The sequence below is a fragment of the Apostichopus japonicus genome, chromosome 21 (assembly GCF_037975245.1).
Source record: "Apostichopus japonicus isolate 1M-3 chromosome 21, ASM3797524v1, whole genome shotgun sequence".
In the NCBI taxonomy this organism is placed as follows: domain Eukaryota; kingdom Metazoa; phylum Echinodermata; class Holothuroidea; order Aspidochirotida; family Stichopodidae; genus Apostichopus; species Apostichopus japonicus.
Window position 1 is genome coordinate 12,850,320 of NC_092581.1, and position 20,565 is coordinate 12,870,884.

The 20,565-nt window shown below is 36.8% G+C and overlaps 2 protein-coding genes across 7 annotated transcripts in view; one reads left to right on the forward strand and one right to left on the reverse strand.

Annotated features, from left to right (window-relative positions):
- Positions 1-20,565, forward strand: part of LOC139962812 (organic cation transporter protein-like) — an 83,478-nt gene that overhangs the window by 24,929 nt on the left and 37,984 nt on the right. The window contains exons 1-2 of one of the 5 annotated variants that reach the window (XM_071963162.1): positions 9,177-9,308; positions 9,541-9,595. The exons of 1 other annotated variant lie outside the window; for it this stretch is intronic. The gene's annotated coding sequence lies outside the window, so the exon portion shown is untranslated. Of the gene's footprint in view, positions 1-9,154; positions 9,309-9,540; positions 9,686-9,729; positions 9,903-20,565 lie in introns of those variants that run through there. 3 more of the 5 variants (XM_071963159.1, XM_071963160.1, XM_071963163.1) reach the window with 3 other exon arrangements.
- LOC139962811 (uncharacterized) overlaps positions 1-20,565 on the reverse strand; it is a 49,704-nt gene that overhangs the window by 6,246 nt on the left and 22,893 nt on the right. For both annotated transcript variants that reach the window (XM_071963156.1, XM_071963157.1), the window contains 2 exons: positions 15,717-15,835; positions 1,398-2,429 (listed from right to left, as the gene is read on the reverse strand). In XM_071963156.1, coding sequence (XP_071819257.1) covers positions 1,398-2,429; positions 15,717-15,807 — 1,123 coding nt within the window. In that variant the 5' untranslated portion in view covers positions 15,808-15,835. The remainder of the gene's footprint in view (positions 1-1,397; positions 2,430-15,716; positions 15,836-20,565) is intronic.

Sequence of the window (20,565 nt, forward strand, 5' to 3'; positions counted from 1 at the left end):
TATTCAGTATATTCATTCGACGTGTAGTTTTTTCAGCATTTTCTGTATATGATGTTATAGTACTGAAAATTTCATTCCTACAAGGAATGCTACGTTAATGAATGTGGAAAGGTATACTATAACAGTCTGAAGGCATCAAGAGCTTGTTGAATTGATGTTTGGTATTGTTTTTTATCATACTAATAAATATAAAATAGATTGACTTTGATAATATTAAAGTTTAATATCAAACATAATGAAAGTAGCCTATACATTCCCTTATTTTGCACGGCAGTTATATATAAACATGAAAAACTATGGGGTTTTTTTTCTATGGAAATTTGTATAATATCGAGTAGGTTAATCATCAAGTGATAATGAAAAAAAATATGTTATTGGAAAATTTCCTTGTTTACCAATTTTCTATCGTTTTTTAAACATAACCAAGAGTACCGAGAGTTCTGGAGATAAATTATATATTTCCACCCCTTTTGTTTCTCAATTTTACGACTATATACCATGTGTACTGCAATATGATAAGAAAACGTTACTCTTTATCCCACATATCCCCCAAGGCCCCCCTACTTGACCCCGGGCTTCGGAGGTGTTTCCCCCTAATCAGTCTCCTCTCACCAGGCTTGAGTATATAACTCAGTGACAGGTTGGCATATTAAAAACTATCAAAATTCACACAGTCGTATTAAAAATATGTATACATTTAAGGATGTCTGGATTGAAACAAACCTTTTGCGGCAACTGGAAGTTGTACTTAATGTTTTCGCGGTCGATTATATTACTCAGTCAACAATACATGTCTAGTAACATTCCTACAAAATACCCCAAATGCAGCCTCCCTTTTGCTCGGATGTTTTACCCATTTCATACTTTTGTTTCTTTCCCTAATGATGGAAATGATCATTATTGTTGACAAGGAAATGAAATCAGAGATGATGAAATGTTTTTGAAAGAAGTTTTCATGTTTTTTGTAAAAACAGAGAAACGAGTATTGCTAAGAAGGACATTCAATCTGACTAGCGCCACCAGCTACGACACTCGTTTAAGATTGGATGACGCAGTTTGTGCGAAACGTGACTAACGTCCATTTTGTTTTCTTTATAACTCTTTCAAAACGTTAACTTCATAGATTTCTCATTTAACCTCTCTACGGTTTCTACTCCGATCCTATATACTGTACTAATTTGACAATACATTTAAACCATGTCCCATTCCTGAGGAGTTGCGGCTATAAGCATACAACGTACCAATAATACTAGAAAAGAGAATACATGGTACTTTCGGAAACACGAAGAAGCTGTGAGCGAATAAGCGACCTTTATACGACTTGCTTCTTTACGGGGTTTTAATTTCATGCGCGCACGTTTTTAACGAACCGCGTCACAACATATGAATATACTCACTCCGTTTCCTCATGCCTTCCAATGTCGGCAGGCGTGCCACAAAGTTACGATCGACATCGCTTCGACGGAACCCTCTCTTGCTTGGATACCAGATCTCTTGAGATAGGCTTTGATCCCCGACGTTGATATTGACTTCGTTGCCCGGTAGGTAACTTTCACCGTCGGTGGGGAAAAACGTTGAGAGGACATCTTGAATTTGACCTTTGGTTAAATCAAATTCGTTCTTGTCGTCGAATCCGTCGTCTTCATCCGGTATATCGCGGTAACCGTCATTCTCGTCATCGAATTTGACCATCCACCGTAGATTCGGTTTACCGTCGTTCCACTCCGATTCTCCTATGTCACGTGTGAGGTCATCGTCAAAGCTGAGGTCCCGCTTAATTCGTCTCGACGATCGCTCCTTATGGCCGCCTTCTTTCAAGGCTTCCAGTTGTTTAGCAATGAGGGTTTCACGATCCGTCAAAGCTTTCAATGATTGGCTATCTCCTTTGATTTCGTCTGCCTCCTTCAATATGTTACGAGACAATGCCTCCTCCTCCTCCTCATCACTATCCTCCTCCTCCTGCTTTACAGCATCCTCTTCCTGACCTCTCATAGCTTCTTCTCCATCATTTCGTTCGTCTTCGAGAAGATCATCCAGAACACTTTTGAGAGTTTTAATAGAATGGTAAACCTGATAAAGTTTAACATCTAAGATGAGCTGGTCTAATTCGGACTTGTATGCTTGATATTCTTTGGTGTTCGATAAGCTATCATTACTATCAGTCAACAACAATTGGTCGATATACCAAGATGGCAGAGAGTCGTAATTAGAATAGTAAATGGAATCATCCTCCTCTTCTTCCCCGCCTTCATCCTCTTTGGATTCTCCATCGATGAGGTCATTCACAGTCTCTTCATGAATTTCGTTTTCTTGGTCTTCATCTATCATAGGCACCTCGTTCTCCTTCTCTTTGCTATCTCGCCCCTCGGTTTCCTCTAACATGTTATCCTCAAAGAGAAGTGGCTTGCCATGGACGTCAGAATTGTCATCTATGGAAACAACATAAACAACAACAACAATTTAAGTCATGTATGTATGTTTTGTAGATCCTCCTACAAGCAGGAACTCGCGAAAAAGCCATCATTGACTTATCAAAGCCGCAAGCTGACCAAAGTCAGTCTCTTACATTCATATTTTAACGTCCATGATTATGAATTGTCAATTGTCAACAACTCTGTAACTGGACGACATACATTAATCTTGGAGTGACTCGAACTCGATCGGGACCTTATAATGATTGAAAGGCACCGGCTTTAACCACAGAGCTAATACTCCTAAGTCATAGTCATAGTTCTAGTGAAATGAAACGAAACGAAATGAAATAGATATGTATGTGTCTGCTTTGTGACATAGCGTTCATTTGCTCGTATTTTTTCTCTCTCTCTCCATCGATCTTTCTATCTCTCCCTGTAAGTAATATATAAAGCGCGAACGTTAACATTTCGACCACTTAGCCCCAAGGTTATTTCAACGAAATTGCAATTAAGTTATAATGATGTGTGTTGGTAGTGCTGCCGTATAACCCAAGCAGAGTTAGTTTTCATTACAGTCTTTGATCATATATGATGTGTAATTTATACGAGATGATAATGTAAGCACATTAATAAACATTAATAACATGTAACACGCAACCTGGTATTCTAAAAACCCTTTATCATGAAGGGAATGAAAAGAACTTTCAATGCAAAATGGATCTTTTGTGCATTTCGGCACCTCAAATTTCAATATTGGAATGGAATGGAATATTGTCATTCCTTAACAACGGGTTACTGTGCCAAACCATTTTGTTTTTAACCAATTAGAAAGGGGAAATCACATCTACTATTCAGAAAGGGTCTTCCAATAAAAGCCACTTTTTTAAATTTAAATGTTTCGTTTTCCTTTTTATATAAACATGGCCACCTTTTAGATTATAACAAAATGGCACTTATTAATTACAAAGATAAAACAAAAATATATGATTACTACAATGTGAGACACTTCTTATTTATGAAAATTGACACTTTCAAAACAGCTGGGAAAGTGCTCTATGTAGCACCGCAGGCTGCTACCGCAGGCTGCTCCCCGACCCCCACCCCTCCCCCGCCCGGACCAAATTGAAAACTCCCTTGCGATACAGAAAATAATCCGACATAGTCGTAAGTTTTACTTCTCTGCACATAGTACTGTATGATTATTTCTAAAGGTCACGTTGAAAATAGAATAACACATAAATCTTTTCATCTCCATACTCCTTTCATCAGCCCCGCATGCTCTATGAAACAAGTTCCATTAAACTCCATCACAAAATATGAAATGAAAGACTGCTATATGGTATTAAAGCTCATATATATGCGACATATGAATAATTTGTCATCAAATTTGACAGATTCTCGTTATACACTATATATACAATAATGTTTTAGTCATCGTATAATTAACCTGTAAACAACTTCCAAAGGAAATAGCGACGATATAAAAAAATAAAAAAAACATCATAAAAAACAGGATTTCTGGGTAAGGAATATATAGGCTATATCCTTAAGTCAAAGAATCTATGCGCAAAACAGTTGAACTTAAGTGCCACCATCACGATTTTTGAAAGACCCCCTCTGACTCGGCCCCACTGTACATCAACAAGGACTGAGATATAAAATGATGATAATGATGTTTTTGTTGTTGTTACGGTATTTTACTGTAGTTTAGAGTCCCATGTCTCCAGAAAACAGATCAAACGTTACACACGTGATCTTGAAGATAAAAATGCAAGGTTTACCTTAAACTAAAAAAATAGCAATTCCCATTTCAAGAAAAATCCTGTATTGCGAGCGGATATAAAATCGGCAGATGGTAACAAAACTGATCTGGTTTCTTCTAAAAGCGCCAGTAGCAGTACAGAACTAAAATAATGGTGCATCATTGTTGGTTGTGTGAATTAAGAATGGCAAAGTGGGAAACAACTGAGGTGCGCCGAAGGGTGTTAAACGGATTGGTGGAATGGTGGATTATATAGTCGAGTGGTTGAATGGTGTGGCGAAATGGTGTTGATTGTGAAATTGTGTTGGCAATGGCGTGGTGTTGGGTGTTGGGACGGTTGCAAAATTGAATGGTGTCGGTAGTGAGAGGGGGAGAGATCCTGGGTTAAACCATGTTAGTAAAACCATTTTCGTGAGGTTTTTTGGCGTAAGTACGTCATCAATTTTTAACAGGTTTCTTGATTACACATGAGCAAACTGTCTAGACCCTAGACTCCTAGAGCAACGAGATAACAGAATTTCAGTTCTGTGGAAGGGAATATTTACTTATTTAATAACATATTTCTTGGAATCCATATAACTCCAAAACAAACAAAGCACTATATACACATAACTATTAAGCATGATCTATACAATTTATAATATCTTGTTGATACAAATGTGAATGGGTTTCTCCTGGCTAAAGTGGCAGTGCCCACAGAAATACCTGGGCAAGAAATGAACCAGACTTTTTCTTTCTTACTAAAAAAGCTTTTAATTTCACTTTTAATGGACTATCAACGTATATTTACCTCTTAAATGATACTTCTATAATAATACATAGAAGTGAATTTTTCATGGAATTTTCACAAATGGCCATTTTTTGGAGTACTTAAAGGCAGTCATATCAATACAGGAGTGCATTTTTTTGGGGGGCTCATTTAAAAAAATAAACAACGTTAGATTACACCTTGAAAGAAGTAAAGATAACGAACTAGCGCAATCTAATATACAAAGTAATTTTACTACAGCAATTTTTTTCAAAAGTATGTCACCTCGTAAAGTGCACCATATAGTACCTATCATTTGATGGTTTACTTATACTATACGGTAACGCATTAAAAGAGATATGATCTAAGTCACATATTTGATTGATACATTATGTAAACTAGCTAGTTTAAAGCAGGAAATTAGGAATTTCATGATGAGGGGGGGGGGGGGGGGAGGGCTGTTTGCCAAATCAGGCAATCGATGTGAAGTATCTAGTATTTACGAAAGCTTAAAATTGCCATCAACATAAGAAAACTTTGCCCCAATAAGTCAACATTTTCCAGTCAATTGTTAAGATAAAAAGATAGTATCTTATCAAAAATCAGAAACATGTTGGATTGCTCAGTTGTTTTAACTGAGCAATTGAACATTTTTCTGCTGTCAACTTATGGGGCAAAGTTTTTCTTATGTGGATGGCACTTTTATGCTTTAATAGAGATTTTAATAATCCTCATATATAGTATGTCACCAATACAGAACTAGCATTGTTCGATACAGGTGACAAACGCCTACAGTGGAATTACGAACTTCTTTACCGCTCTCGAACCTCTGGACATACAATCAGCGTCCATGGCCTAGTGGTAGGGTGTCCGCGTACAAAGCGGGAGGCCCGGGTTCGAACCCCGGTGGAGGCTGGAAGTTTTCTTGAACGGTTAACGTCTCGCTATGCGAAGTATAGCCATATGATTTAAAAACCATTCACGCAGTCCATTAAGTTAAGCAGTTGGACTATCCGATTATGTGTGAATATTAATCGGTTTGTGTTAAGTTTACGAACCAACGCAAATCATGACATCTTTAAAACTATACTAGATAATCCAGCACTACTATATGCCCATATTTAAGGATTCTAACTTTCTTCACGACAGACTTTAAGCATGCACTGAGTTCAACCCTACTATAGCATTTATCATACAATCTGTCTCAAGTCTTGTTAAATTTGTCCCCCCCCCCCCCGTCCCCTCTTGAAACAGGAGGTGATTTGAAGAGAAACAAACGTAAATCAAAAAAGCTTTTCATTAATTAACCCAGTTTTAAAGCGATTTTTAAGACTGAAAGATCCACTTGTAGCCAAAGCTAATTACCCTTTCTGATGTTTTCTTTCACCTCTATAGCTTAAATTGAGCATAAACTTTTCCGAGTGAGGCGGTATTTGTAAGCGGCTATATGTTTGTCTCTTTTGCTCTCTTTTCCTTCGTCTCTCCTGTTTGTGCTTTAGAGAGAATGCCGAACGCCCACCCGTGCCAATCAGCGACAAGTTAACGTCTTTAATCTTGTCAATTTGTCCCGGCTTTCCCACTTAAGACCAAGTTTGAAGGAACCTACGTAATCGATCCTATGGGTACGTGGCTTAAAGTGAAATACAGCTGATAGATAATAAACATCTTAACGTTTAGGCCGGGTTCTACTCACGTAGATCTCACGTATATATATATGTATATATATATATATATATATATATATATATATATATATATATATATATATATATATATATATATATATATATATATAAATATATATATATATATATATATATATCTTGATTTTCCAACTCATTACGATTTTCATTTATATATATATATATATATATATATATATGCATGTGTGTGCGTATGCGTATGCGTGTTTGTGTTCGTGTATTTAGGTTATAGGCTATATGTATTTAGGTAGTTGATTCTCTAATGTACTGTTGACGGAAGTAAATATTTTATCCCTAACCTCAAGAAAACATTAGCAAGAACCGCGAAAGCTTGGATGCTAAATGTTCTAATTAATCACGAGTATAGGATTTTTTAATAAGAAAAAGAGGGAAAAAATGAAATAATGAATATGTGTACTTGACGCCATATGCGCATATGTTTTTTGATTCATATAAAATCATACAAAACTACTATGCTGATTCAATTACTGATTCATGGCTTAACATTAATTATAAACATCACCTGATAACTCCTTATTTGGCAATAAATGATCGCCTGTTTAAGTTTCGATTTTCCTAATAAAGACGTAATACATTCTAACCGTGTTCGTTACTCTTGTGTATATCACTAGTAAAAACAACGAACAGAGTTGTTTATGAGTCAAGAGAGTACCCAGAGATATATTAAACATTTTGAGAGATCGGGCGCACGGAGTTTAGCAGGCTGTCAAGGCTGGATGCTATTTATAAGCAACACTCATTTCCATAGAAGTTATTCTTGCCATTATCATTATGATTACAGACACGGAAGTTCAATGTTTACGATTAGAAAAATAAAACAGAGATTAACTATTTGGTAAACATTTTTTACGAGATAGAAGACACCTAACATAAACTGCCTTAATTAGAAAGGAAATTTCTCAACAAAAAGCGGAAAACCCCAAAATAATAATGATCTGATAGAGCATTAAATAATCATTACCAACTACTAACGTTTCTATGGCAACATGAAACGGAACTTCCGGTGACGCTGTGCAACGACGGTTTGTATATAAACTGCATAACATGATCATGATGTTTCGTCACGGACATGCGCAGTTCTGAGGACGAAGAACAGTATCTGTCTTTGACTATTGGATATATGTTTACTATATTCCGCTACAAACAAAGTAGGACAATATATATATTATGGACAATATATATATATGATGCCTTCTTTTCTCATGCTATTTCCTCCTCGCCCCCTTCTCCCCACCCCAAACAGCGCCCCTTAATAAAACTCCCCCACCCACAACAACAACAAAATAGAATATAAAAGACCGGAGGAGAAGACTAGCATCCATGCCTATCCACCCAAGCCGAAAAGGTGTGAGATTATATTTGTTCTTAACGTGTAGCATATTATGCATTTATATGCCAGGGTGTTATAACACACTAACACGTGTTATGTTTTGGGAGCATGCGAGAGCTAGATATGTTAAAGATACAATACAGTAAATCGTAGTGGTATTATATACTTTTTTTTATACATTTTTAAAAAAAAATTTAATTTGATTTTTATATAGCCTAATATAAAATATTTTTTGATTTTTGATTTTTTATATTTTAATATTTTTATATATATTTTTTAACACAGGCCGCAATAAAATGTGCCTCTAGCATAACACGTGTTATCATGTTATAACACAGATGCATTTAAATGCGCAATATATTCAAGTCGAAAACGTTATTGTAACTGTAAGCAACTGTACAATTCGGTTCGGGTGCATGGGCCTATCATAATACTCTGTTGTCGCAATCGCAATCACGTCAATACTGCATGCAATTGTGGGAAATTCCCAGGCTTGACTGCTAACGTTCGCTTCTTCTAATCAGTCCAAATCGCTGCTTCATTATTGTACTTATTTTATCCAAACAAAAGGAAAGGGTTGTCTAGATCCATAACGAGTGCAGGCGAATTCTCCTCTACAACGAGTCCAATAGGATATAGTTCGATATCACATAGTAACTTCGCCCTTTAACATACTGTGGAATATATCCTAGCTATGACTTAGGCCAGGAAATGGCATCGTGTTTGTCCGTTCGAACCCCCCCCCCTCCCCCTTCCCACTCACTCACAACACTTTCTGCTATAACTAGCTCTAACTCTAACATAGAAATCGGAAAGAATCCAATATTATAAATCCAATGTTTTACATTGCCCACTCTTATGTAACTTCTATCTTCGTTTGAAACATATTCTTTTTTATTTTATTGACATTAGTTTATAAAGTGTCTCTAATAACCTCCCCCCCCCCCGCAATTATTTAGTGGGGTCAAGTATCTTTCTCTATAGTGGTTGAAGTGTTTAGCGAAAACGAGGCAGCTTTAAGGCTTCAGGCTATTAATAACAGGGAGCTCTTTGCTAATAGCAAACTATAGGAATCCAACAAGTTTACCAAATTTTTTATTCTTATAATAGAGAAACTGTAAAAATCTCGACCTTTGATTTTTGATTATGGGTTATAATAAATCAGGTCATATTCGCGTTCCATGGGGTATCCTTAAAAAAAAAAGTTCACGGTAAGAGCAAACCTTGAGGCAATAATTCAGACATCTCATGGTATATGTATAACGCATTATCTTTTAGCAGCGTGGAGAACACTTGTTACACTTTTGGAGGAATTCATTATAATTACCGGGTGAGTATATACATTACCTCTCTACAGTGTTCGTGTAAGTCTTACCAAGTAAATTGTCACAAGCCATTTGCTATTTGTTATAACCAGGCTGGTTACAATCTGTTTACTAAGCAGCTTATTCCCGGTTATCATAACTTGTCATTTAGGTCAAAAAGCTAGGCCTAAGCTGTTGTCTTTACAAAATGGCTTTCTTCAATATCGATTGGTCTCTATGTTACCCTTGCCTTCACAGCGGACGTGTATTACTCCATGCACCGTTTCTGAGCTGCATCCGTTACAGTATACTGGTACATATCCACACCTGTCTACGAAGGTTATATGTTACCTTGTTACCCTGTGTTCGCAGCAGGTGCTTAATATACACGGAGTCGGAGAGGGTAGGCCTATTCGTTACAATTCAAAACAAGCTAGCTAATATCAACATGAACTTATTAGGATCATGGTCTCTGTTGCTCCATTGGTTGATATTGGCCTATTTTCCTAACAGATATACCAAAACGTAGATTAATTTGCATATACAAATTCGGGCTGACGTTGTTATTGCCATGAACTGGTGAATGTTCAGTTAGTACCTTTTACAATTATCTCCCTCAGGTGAGTGGCAATAAATACATATAGGCCTATCTTGAGTGTCCCAAAACTTTCGATGTTAGGGAAGTATACTCGCGTATATTTTTTTTATATTTAATCTATAGCATCGGTCAAGTGTGCAGCGTCTTTTGTGACTATCATATTAAGATTTATACCTTTTCGCTTTTACAACTGACATGAAATTAAAATCACTACAATATAGAATACAGCTTTTCCTTACCGAAAAGCAGACCTCAAACATCTCATGCTTCTCCCAAAAATGCTATACTCGTTGCAAAAATTAACAAAACGTCATAGTTCTGATGGGATGTAAGTGTATCAGTATGTAATGGAAGGGTTGCAGATGTATAGCCGAGGGGCGCAACCACCATTTTTTTTTTGTACTGGGAGTTGAGATGTTATGTCAAAGAGAAGAGGATCCTAAGAGAAAGACACCCCCTTCCCTTTGAAAAGTTCTTGGTAAAATGGAGGGTGATTATATAGACTATTAGATCATGCAAAATGGTGCAAGTTTTTGACGATTTTTGAAGTATTGTTGAAGAACTTCAACTGTTCAGGTTGTACCGCACGTACATGTTGTATATATTTATGTATTGCACCATGTATTGCACCATAACATACTGTAAGCTACTGGAAGGGAGGGGTTTGGTAGGAGACCTGTTTCTCTTCTGGAGGATAATGCCACACGGTTGCGAAGCTAAATCTGTCCTGTTTCAAATTTGTAAATACCGTAATTCAACTTCGACAAAATAATGTTGATAATGTCAAATTTCAGACTCTGAGTATGCAATTTTGTATTGGTAGTAAAAGGAAATATGTTCATTTAGAAATTGCAATATGCCAATAAGCTTTTCAACTAATGAACACCAACGCATGTAATTATTACCTCGAAGCGGTTTCCGTTTGGTTTATAGTGATGTTTCTTGTTCTGTTATGCTATCACCGATACACTTTACTTGATCATAAATTCTAGTTTTATAGAAAAAGAAAAAAGAAAAAAGAAAAAACAAGACTGAAAACGAATACGAATCGAGAGACAACGATTTTCAGTATCACAGTTTAGCATCACAGTTCAGAGTGACCTTCAATTATGACAGTTAAGCATCACAGTTCCGCGTGACCTTAAAGTATCACAGTTAAGCATCACAGTTTCGCGTGAGCTTAAAGTATCACACTTTAAGCATTACTTTAGTACCGCACCACAGTTTAGCATCACCAGAAATATGACTAGTCATTTGAAACAGCTTCTCCAGTTTAGTGGGCAGATATTTCAAAGATGTAAATAGAATAACCCAAAATACCGGTTGTGCACATTTGGACAATCAGTCTCGTACTATGTTTTTGTCAACAATTTTATGTTTTTTATTAACAATTTAAGACATTAAAGAACCAGTCACTAAAGGATTCGAGACAAATGATCCTCGACATTTCGTCGCCAGGACTACTTTCAAACATTTTAAAGACTAAAACTGGACAATTTCAAAAATCGTCCCTCCTTAATTATTAGTAGAGTCCCCCATATATTATTAGGCACTCATGACCTTGCGTCACATCAGTTCTTCAATACGTAAAAGTAAATTCTGTTGAAATTTGATTAAATTAAGAGAGATGAAATGATTTAGTTTATAACAATTGGATTATATGAACTCAAAACACTATAGGCTAGTTCTCTTTACCAAGATGATTAAGATTAATAGACGTTTTATTAAGATAACCGTACTAAATGCGATATCGAGTTGTAGTGCGGATCCGTAGCTTCCACTGGCGTTGCTACGAAAGGGAAAGACTTATATCAGCAGAGTTCTATGACGTCACTTTATCCCCTACCCCCCCCCTCCGGCTGTTTTATTTACTTAAGGCGGTTTCAACATTTTTAATCCTATTCATCCAAATTATTTGCTCTAAAGATCTGCTTGTATAAGAATAAATCGTATTTCTATATTCATTAAACTTTTACTTAAAATCCAAATGTTATACAGTATTTCTTCATGTGCGTGTTACATATAGGCCTACACTAACATTTGTGGTGCCCGTTTCAGCTCCCACTGCATGGGACACACCTGCTCCTTTCATGACATAATCAAACATCATATCCGGTCACGACACCAATAAAATCAAGGCTGTGAAAAAGACACTTGGAAAAGACGGTATTATGAAATTGGAACAAGTTTATTATCTAAATGCATGCCAAACAAACCGCCCTCTCGTGTGGATGTACTGTATATAATGTAACGTTACACATCGTGACTTTCACACTAAACAGGGTACCATGCTTACGCATTGTATGGTAACATATCTCATTAGCCTACCGTACTGACACAGTGATTGACTTGTACCGCAATAAACAAAAATAGATAAATAAAAAACCACACACGCACACACACACACATATTGACATAATACTAATTCGGTAGATTGACCTTTACAACGGAGAAAATAAACAGTTTTGATACTTTTTTATCATATTACTTAAACGGTAATATTAAGACACAATATGCACATGCACTAAAACGTTGTTTTATTAAAGTCATTAATATATCATTTTCATCAAACAAGACACTTTTAAGGGTTTTTTTTCTTTCTACGTATTCCTTTAAAGTTTTAAGACTTTTTTCAACTCATTTTCAACTGTTTTAGATAGATACAAAACATATAGAGTTCAAGCCAGACTTTTGATGGGACCCATGCCAACAGTTATGACGGTATTCTTTAAAGATTTAGACATCGTGTATTTCACCTCTGTGTAAAGAAGTTCACATATCATCGGCCTTACACGATAGATTTTGACAAATGGTAACCATATTTGAATATGTAGCATATTTGGGGCCAATGCAGAATACCTGTAAGTGCACTCCTATAATACGGTACTGTCGTTTTACGAAGCGGGAAAAGTTGCCTGAGTATACCTGTCGCTCATTCGGACACTTTTCAAATTGATGCACAATGGTATTACTTACTCTAATGATTTCGAGCAGTAAGGTAAGCAGTTGCTGACAGGTGCACCCGTTTAGTCTTTTGCCTTAAATTTCATAATGTGTTTTTTTCTTTTTGAGGGGGGGGGGGGGGCAACTTGTTATTAGAAGTAATCTTAGAGAGTGCTTTACGGAGTATATATAAAATGAAGTTTACATTTTCAGGAAAGGGTGTGAGCTAAGTAGTTCCTTAACTAGGAATGCACCGGATCCAAATTTTTGGATCCGGCCGGAACCGGATTTTGCCGGATAGTACATGAAATCCGACCGGATAAAATCCGGCCGGAACCGGATTTTTTCATTACACAAAAGAAAATCATTAATAAGAAGTAGAAGTATGAAACAAGGAGCAAATCTTAGGTGAGGTATACGCATATTATAAAGAAGGTGCAATTAAGACCCCATTTATGAGATTGAATATGACTGAAGTGGTGTAATCTACATTCTTTAATAAAATAACTACAATATAATTGTTGACAAGCTTGATACAGTATGTAAATTTGTTTGCTGGAAAAATACTGCATACTACCTACCTTTTTAAGGAATAATTCAGGCCAGATTTTGAAAAAGATCAGGCCGGATTTTGAAAAATATCCGGCCGGAACCGGTACCGGATAATTGCTCACTATCCGGCCGGATAGTCCGGCCGGACCGGATATCCGGTGCATCCCTATCCTTAACTGGTCACAAAGCTTCAAATTAACATGACGTAGCATTTCTCCGATAGTATTAGAATATATAATTGCACAGTGGTTTCTTGCGTGATAATCTCACATGTATTATTATTCACGGTGTCGTCACAAGGTATATAGTAATTGTCACTGCAGTTAGTATCATCAACCTATGCTTCATTTTACCTTTATTATATGATTCTTTTCAAAATAACATTTTTATTTTCATCAACTTACGCTACATTACATTACATAACTTTTACATTACATAACATTAAAGGAGTGTTAGCTCAGTGGTTAACGCCGGTGCCTTCCAATTATAAGATCCCCAGTTCGAGTCACTCCAAGATTAATGTATGCCGTCCAGTTACAGAGTTGTTGACAATTGACGATTCATAATCATGGACGTTAAATATGAATGTAAGAGACTGACTTCGGTCAGCTTGCGGCTTTGAAAAGCTAATGAGGCTTTTACGCGAGTTCCTGTTTGCAGTAGGATCTAAAATACATACATACAAATACACAAACATAACTCAGAAGGCTATACTATACCTGATTAGAACATTTCTGAGGCGGACAAGCCATGCACGAAACAATCAAGTAGAATCTCTCCTTGTTTTTGGTTTCCGTCTATTTAAGCTAGATTAGCCAACAATTCTTATAGTTTTGTTAAGTTACATTAAGCACTCCCCCACCTGTTGAATACAAATATCTTTCTTGACCTTAGTTGACCTCTAACCTCAGCATGAACGCAATATGCATCTAGCTTTCATATATTTCTGACTTATATGTTTTTAATTTGAATTGCGAAATATGAACTGCGATGGTTTCCATGCATATTGGGCGACCCCGGGGATTGCCAAAGAACCCATAGCAGTAAGAGGGCGGCGTATGGATAGGGTTCCACTAGCGTCCTTAGACTATCAAATCCGATATTTAAAGTGCGCTTACACGGAGGGGCGGAAGGGCGGAAGGTACGCCATCAATGTTTCTGCAGGCTCGAGGACCTAGGTCACTTTCAGTCCGCAGATAATAGTGTTATTACTGCCAATTGTGCACACTATTTTGGTGGCCTTTGTAATACTGGACGTATAAGAAAAATACTACACTTAATATATTTAGTATGGATTTTCCTTCCCTGAACTTCAGATACCCCTTCCCATTGAACGTATTTTGCAAACCTCAAACATCACACGCTATGTAAACGGTATAGTGTTGAAGCTTGTATAATTCCTGTAAACCGCGTCCTAACATTCACACGCAGATTTTACTGTACGTTTCGAACACGAAAGTTTGTCTAAATTGTTTGCTTTGAACAAAATATATTTTTAAAAACAGTCATGTTAATTTATAATTCTCAAGTAATTGCCGAACAGGATTTAGGTATATATTTGGTGAATAAAGAATCATATTAGGTCTTAAAAGTTGGTGAGTTTTACAGATATAGTTAACTGTCAATAACAACATGCGTAATATACGGTAATATACAGTTTGAAATGGCCTTCTGGCTACATTCCAAGCGGTTTGATGGAAATGTTAATTATTATTCCAATACATGGCAGTAAATTAATAATAATATGCTTAAACTAATATCACAAAACCACAATTACATTAGCATCCCCCGTCTGAACAACATACTGAATAAATCAACATATAAGAGAACATGGGGATAGCGCTAAAGCTTCAATTAAATGAGCATTTCGGTCTCAACAAGTATATATTGAATAAATTATACTACGTTCAATTAGGTGAACTTAAAGGACCATTTCCATCTCAAAATATACTTAATAAAACGCATACTCGGAGCCTATGATGATATCAGTGTTGACATGCAATAATTAAAGGGGCATTCCAGTCTAGACTATGAATAAATTAACACCAGGGCCAATAATGACATCACTACTGGTAGCGGCAATTAAAGGAGCGTTCCTGGTTGAATACGTCCTAATTAAATCAAACGCAAATTACAGGTCTATAATCATAATAAAGTATTGTACATGATATGAACCTTTAATCGATTTACCAAGGAACAAAATCCGTATCACAGATCGTTCTCTTATTTGTTTGACATTTCTCTGCCCGCCTCCATATTGTTGACATTTATGTAACCTCTACTTTTAATATAATTAATACGGTTTGATTAAATAAAGTCTTTGACAAGATAGATGACTAACCTTTTGTTTTAGATATGTCCTTCCCTGTCGGAGCTGATGAAACGCATAATAGAATCAGGGCAAGAATCGGTAAACAACGCAGGAGAGCCATAGTGTCTACAGTTTGTTGTATATAAGTTCTGTGAGGAAAAGAAAAGAAAGAAAAATAAAGTTAAACATTTTGGGAATAAATTTCCCTCTTTGGGTGCACGATACTAATCGTAGACCTGTTAACTTATCAAGTGGCTTCCGTTTTTGAGGACTTTGACATCTTTTTTCGTTCTGTACAGTGATTGGTCAACGATGTCGTAATTAATTATACCAAGTAGCTTTATGTATCTGTTGCTATGCAATTGGTTTGTGTTATTATTTGAAATTATTGTTCAACTTCTTGATTTGGTTGACGATGTTTAATTGAACGACATCAGAAATTATCATCAGATATTATTGAATTTTGAAATGAACTTCTTCAGCTCTTAACGCAATTTGCTTTTAAGTCAGTGTAGGTTTACCACAGGGTCAGATGGGTCCGGGTCCAGAGCACCCCCCCCCACCCCACCCGATCTAGGGCTCCAAAATTAACAGGCCAAAGCAACAAAGTAAGTAAAAAGGGGGAGGGGAGTGACATATACCCGGAAAAAAATTGGAATAGCTTTAAATATATTTCTGCTGCCTCTTCGTATTTCAATGTATTATTAATAATGTAATTATAAACATCAATCGAAACTAATGTAATCTTACCTACTACGTATTCTATATATATATTGCATACAAACATTAACTGTGCGCCATGGTTACAAAATGTAAACACAACGCCTACCTTGCCATTTCTCTCACTGCAACCACTTTTGAAGCTTATGTATTATGAGAGGCCCAGGGTTATCCAAGAGCTAAATTCGGCATTGAATATAGGTTCTTAATCCAATGATCGTAGCTTGCCTCCATTACGATAAAATTACGCTTAGTAGAATTAGAGAAAAGAATTTAAATTGATTTCGTCATTTTGGAAAGATGAATTGACATTTTTTATTGGTTTGGGAAAACCAGCAGCCTTATACTGGCACTTAAACTGCACTGTACTACTATGAAATATTAGTAGTAGTAGTAAGTTGAGTCTCGTCTATCCGACATGCTCAGTGATTAACCTCCGCCACGTATCACGCACGATCTTGCGCAAGGTTTACTATGAAATATTACCACATTATTATCATCTGATTCTAGAGCGTTCATACCCCAATCCGAAATTGTTTTGGATTCGATGCTTTTGCGAAGGTTTTATGGATTCTGCATCATAGGAATCATACGAAACATTTGCGCTACATTGAATGGATTGTTTTTGTCGGGAAATGTGATATAGCTATGGCTCATGTGCGTACATATGGTCACGGGTGGGCCTGGAGTAAACACCAGATAATACTCATCCATATTTACCAACCAATAAAGTTAAAAACGTATCTCGTCCTCTGTGGATATTTCTGAACCGTGGTTTCATCCTCTTCCCCTAATAAAAATTCTAGCCTAAGATTGTTCATACTCCCCTATCCCCCTCCCCCACCCTTCCTGTCATTAACCGACTACCTGAGCGTACACCATGTCTATTTGCTGTGTAAACTTTGGTTCAATCATTTCTGCTGGATTATATGTCACCAGCTCACTCTCGTTTGATAAATCCTTAAAACGACGATGTAACTTTCCAGTGCCTCGTTCCCTTTCCTCTTTATGTATATTAAAGAAGGATTTTGATTCAATATTGGCAATCTCAACTTCACTGAACATACAATTCTAGGAGTGCATATTAAAACGGCTGGGAAAAAGCTGTGAAACGCCGGGCCCCAGCGTTAAATATCTTGTCGATATAGAATGCTATATTAGAGATGCAATCTTCATGCAGACCTGTTTCCTGATTTTACCAGTTCCAGGCTTTCTTATCATATCTGACATCGTGAGGTCAGCTCGGTTGTTTTGGAAGTTGATTCACATTTTGAGGAGAAACACAAAACTCGTTCTCATCAATTCAATCATTTCAATCCTGGGGAATGAGGAATACAAACGTCTCTGCGAGGGACAGGGAGGGGAGGCTGGGGCTTAAGGCCACGAAATCAGGAGAGTATTGATAAACATTACGGTCCTACAAGTGATGGACATTTGATTTAATTTATAGAAAAACTTGTTTACTCAAGGTTTGCGAGTGAGTGTCTGAACACAACGTAAGGAAAACTAGATAACGGCTACTCATCTCGGTGTTAAAAGCGAAAAGGAGTGACCATAATTTGAATATTTATCGGAAAGGTATTGATAGAAAGATAAAAATTAGCTTCGTGTTTCTTTCCTCACAAAATAAGGTACAAAGTAAGAAAAGCAACAGCTTTGCCGTTATTTGAGAGAGATGCAAACGTAAGTCCAGAATAAGCGTGGTTTGACAAATGTACACTCAAAACGGAAAATAAATTGGGTTGATCGAAAAACCAAAAATGTAATCGTTACACGTGCATGATAAGCTCTCAGTGATAGTAATTACAGAAAGCCTATAATACGAATTTATATATATATATATATATATATATATATATATATATATATATATATATATATATATATATATATATATATACACGTAACCCTGAGACTTTTTGATCTAGAGACGACGTACTTTTACATCAAATTAGAGATTTTTTAAAGCATTGGGTTGAAACCCGACAAACGCATCGCTTTGCGTTCGTGCGTAGGTAAGAGGTAAGATGCAAATCAAAATTCGTTAACCAACCTGTCATGAAATCGGTAAACATAGGATTAGGTTTATTTATTATTATTGTTGTTATTGCATCTCTTGATTAGTTATATGAAAACTGATAACCATCACAAGCTGTAGATCAGAAATTGGAAAAGTGCAAACAAGCTTGTCAAAATTTACCAGTGAATTCCTAAAACGTGGCCTCTACATGTTTCCTTGATCAGATCAACTGGCTTACCTTCATAGTCCAGTGCCTTTCATCAAAGAAAAATCAAAACCAAGGATTTTATATATTTAACGGGGGGGGGGGGAGGGGGGGGACATATGCGATTTATCGGAGAATTCGCACATAACCATGGGTAGTTTGTCATTCTTTGAAAGCAGAAGCAGAAAGCAGAAAATTCTTTAGTGTTTTTTTTTATAATTTGGCTTTCATTGTACTTCAGAAGTCTTTTTGCCAGAAAAACTTAGGAAATAATCCAACTTAATTGGAATTGTTTACTGCCTGGTGAAAAGTGATATGTATTCAAGCGTAATGTAATGGCTCGACCAATCAGGCCTCTTGTATCTGTCGATATGGTTCATTTATTGTGGAAAATTTCTGTGAATGAAAGTACAGAATATGTGTTCGTTTAATACTGCCATAGTGTTGTGTGGTTATACAATAGGGGCCTCAAACGTTGTACTGTTTTCTGGAGTTGTATACTTTCTGCAAAGCATTATGAATAAAAACATAATAATAATAATACTGATAATACTGATATACGTGACTTTAAAATTTCCCTCTGTAATAAAACGACACACTGTTCTGCTTAGAAGGTATTTCAGAAATTCGACTGGAAATTATAAACACATTAGCTTTAACAACAGTGACTTAAGAATAAATAAGAATAAGTGATGTAGCGAGATGCAACATTAATTCATTATATGTGTTCATGTTAACCCGAACAAGATATATACTCCCGTTAGGGTTGAACCTTAACAGGCCTTCTGTGGTGACTCTAGAACCACAAGAAAATACAATAACACTGAGGTAGCCGGTTTAGACACACGTCTATTCAATAGGATAACTGTAAGGCAAGTGTGAGATATATACAAGAATGGATGAAGCCTGGTGACGTATATCACCATAGCGTAGGCTGGGAGGTTCAGCCGTTTGGTGTAATAACAAGCAATTAATATGAAACTATGAATCTACTACACCTTCCACAAGTTTAGATGAGCCGGGGGTTTGGGCGGTTGGGGTGTGTGGCGTGGGTGGGTTCTGGGGCTGGGGGTTGGGGTGGGGTGGGGTGGGGTTGGGTTGGGTTGGGTGAAGGTTGGGGCTGGGGTTGGTTGGAATGAAAGCGGAAAGGGAAAGTAAGGACAAATCCGCTTTTAGAATCAGCTATATCAAGGATGTCTCAACATTGTTACAAATGATCTGTAGTTAGGTCCAGTTTTTTTTGCAAACAATTCCTCCAAAAAATTTTCTTTTCTTTCCTGAAAATAGTCATTGTTGTATTCTTAGGATGTCTTGTTCGGAAAGTTTATTTTGAAATAAACGTTGTACTCTGACAAGTACCATTCGACTATCTCTTAGACAACTGCACGTTATGATTCCAAAGGGTCGCTTATATAGGCTAGCACAGAGCTGAGCCACACAGATAAGTTGAACGAGCCCAAGAATTCCGGCATTCATATCTACAAGTATAAGAAAATGGTCAGTGCTCAACAGACAACTGACAACAGACAACAGACGAGAGGACATCCACCCGCGACCCTGTCAACTCCAACAAACAAATACGTTATTAGTTGCTAGCACAACTTTACTTATAGACGTAATATTATTATGCACCTGTCTTTTGTAGCCTATAAATGTGCCTGAGAATACACCATTCACGTCTAAAATCTGGAGAACCCCCTGGCACCCTTATCCGGGAGTCGATTGGAACGGGCCCAGGGTCACACACGCCCTCTTTTTGTTTGTATAATGTCCTACATCCGTCCTCAACATCAATGTTTTACACTATAAATGCAGACTCCATGGGCATACAGTTACTCTTCATAAATCATGTAAGCGTTTTCATTCTATATAAATCTACATGCACCTTGTCACTTTTGACGGGAAAAAAAACATACTCCCCCTCAAAAATCCTG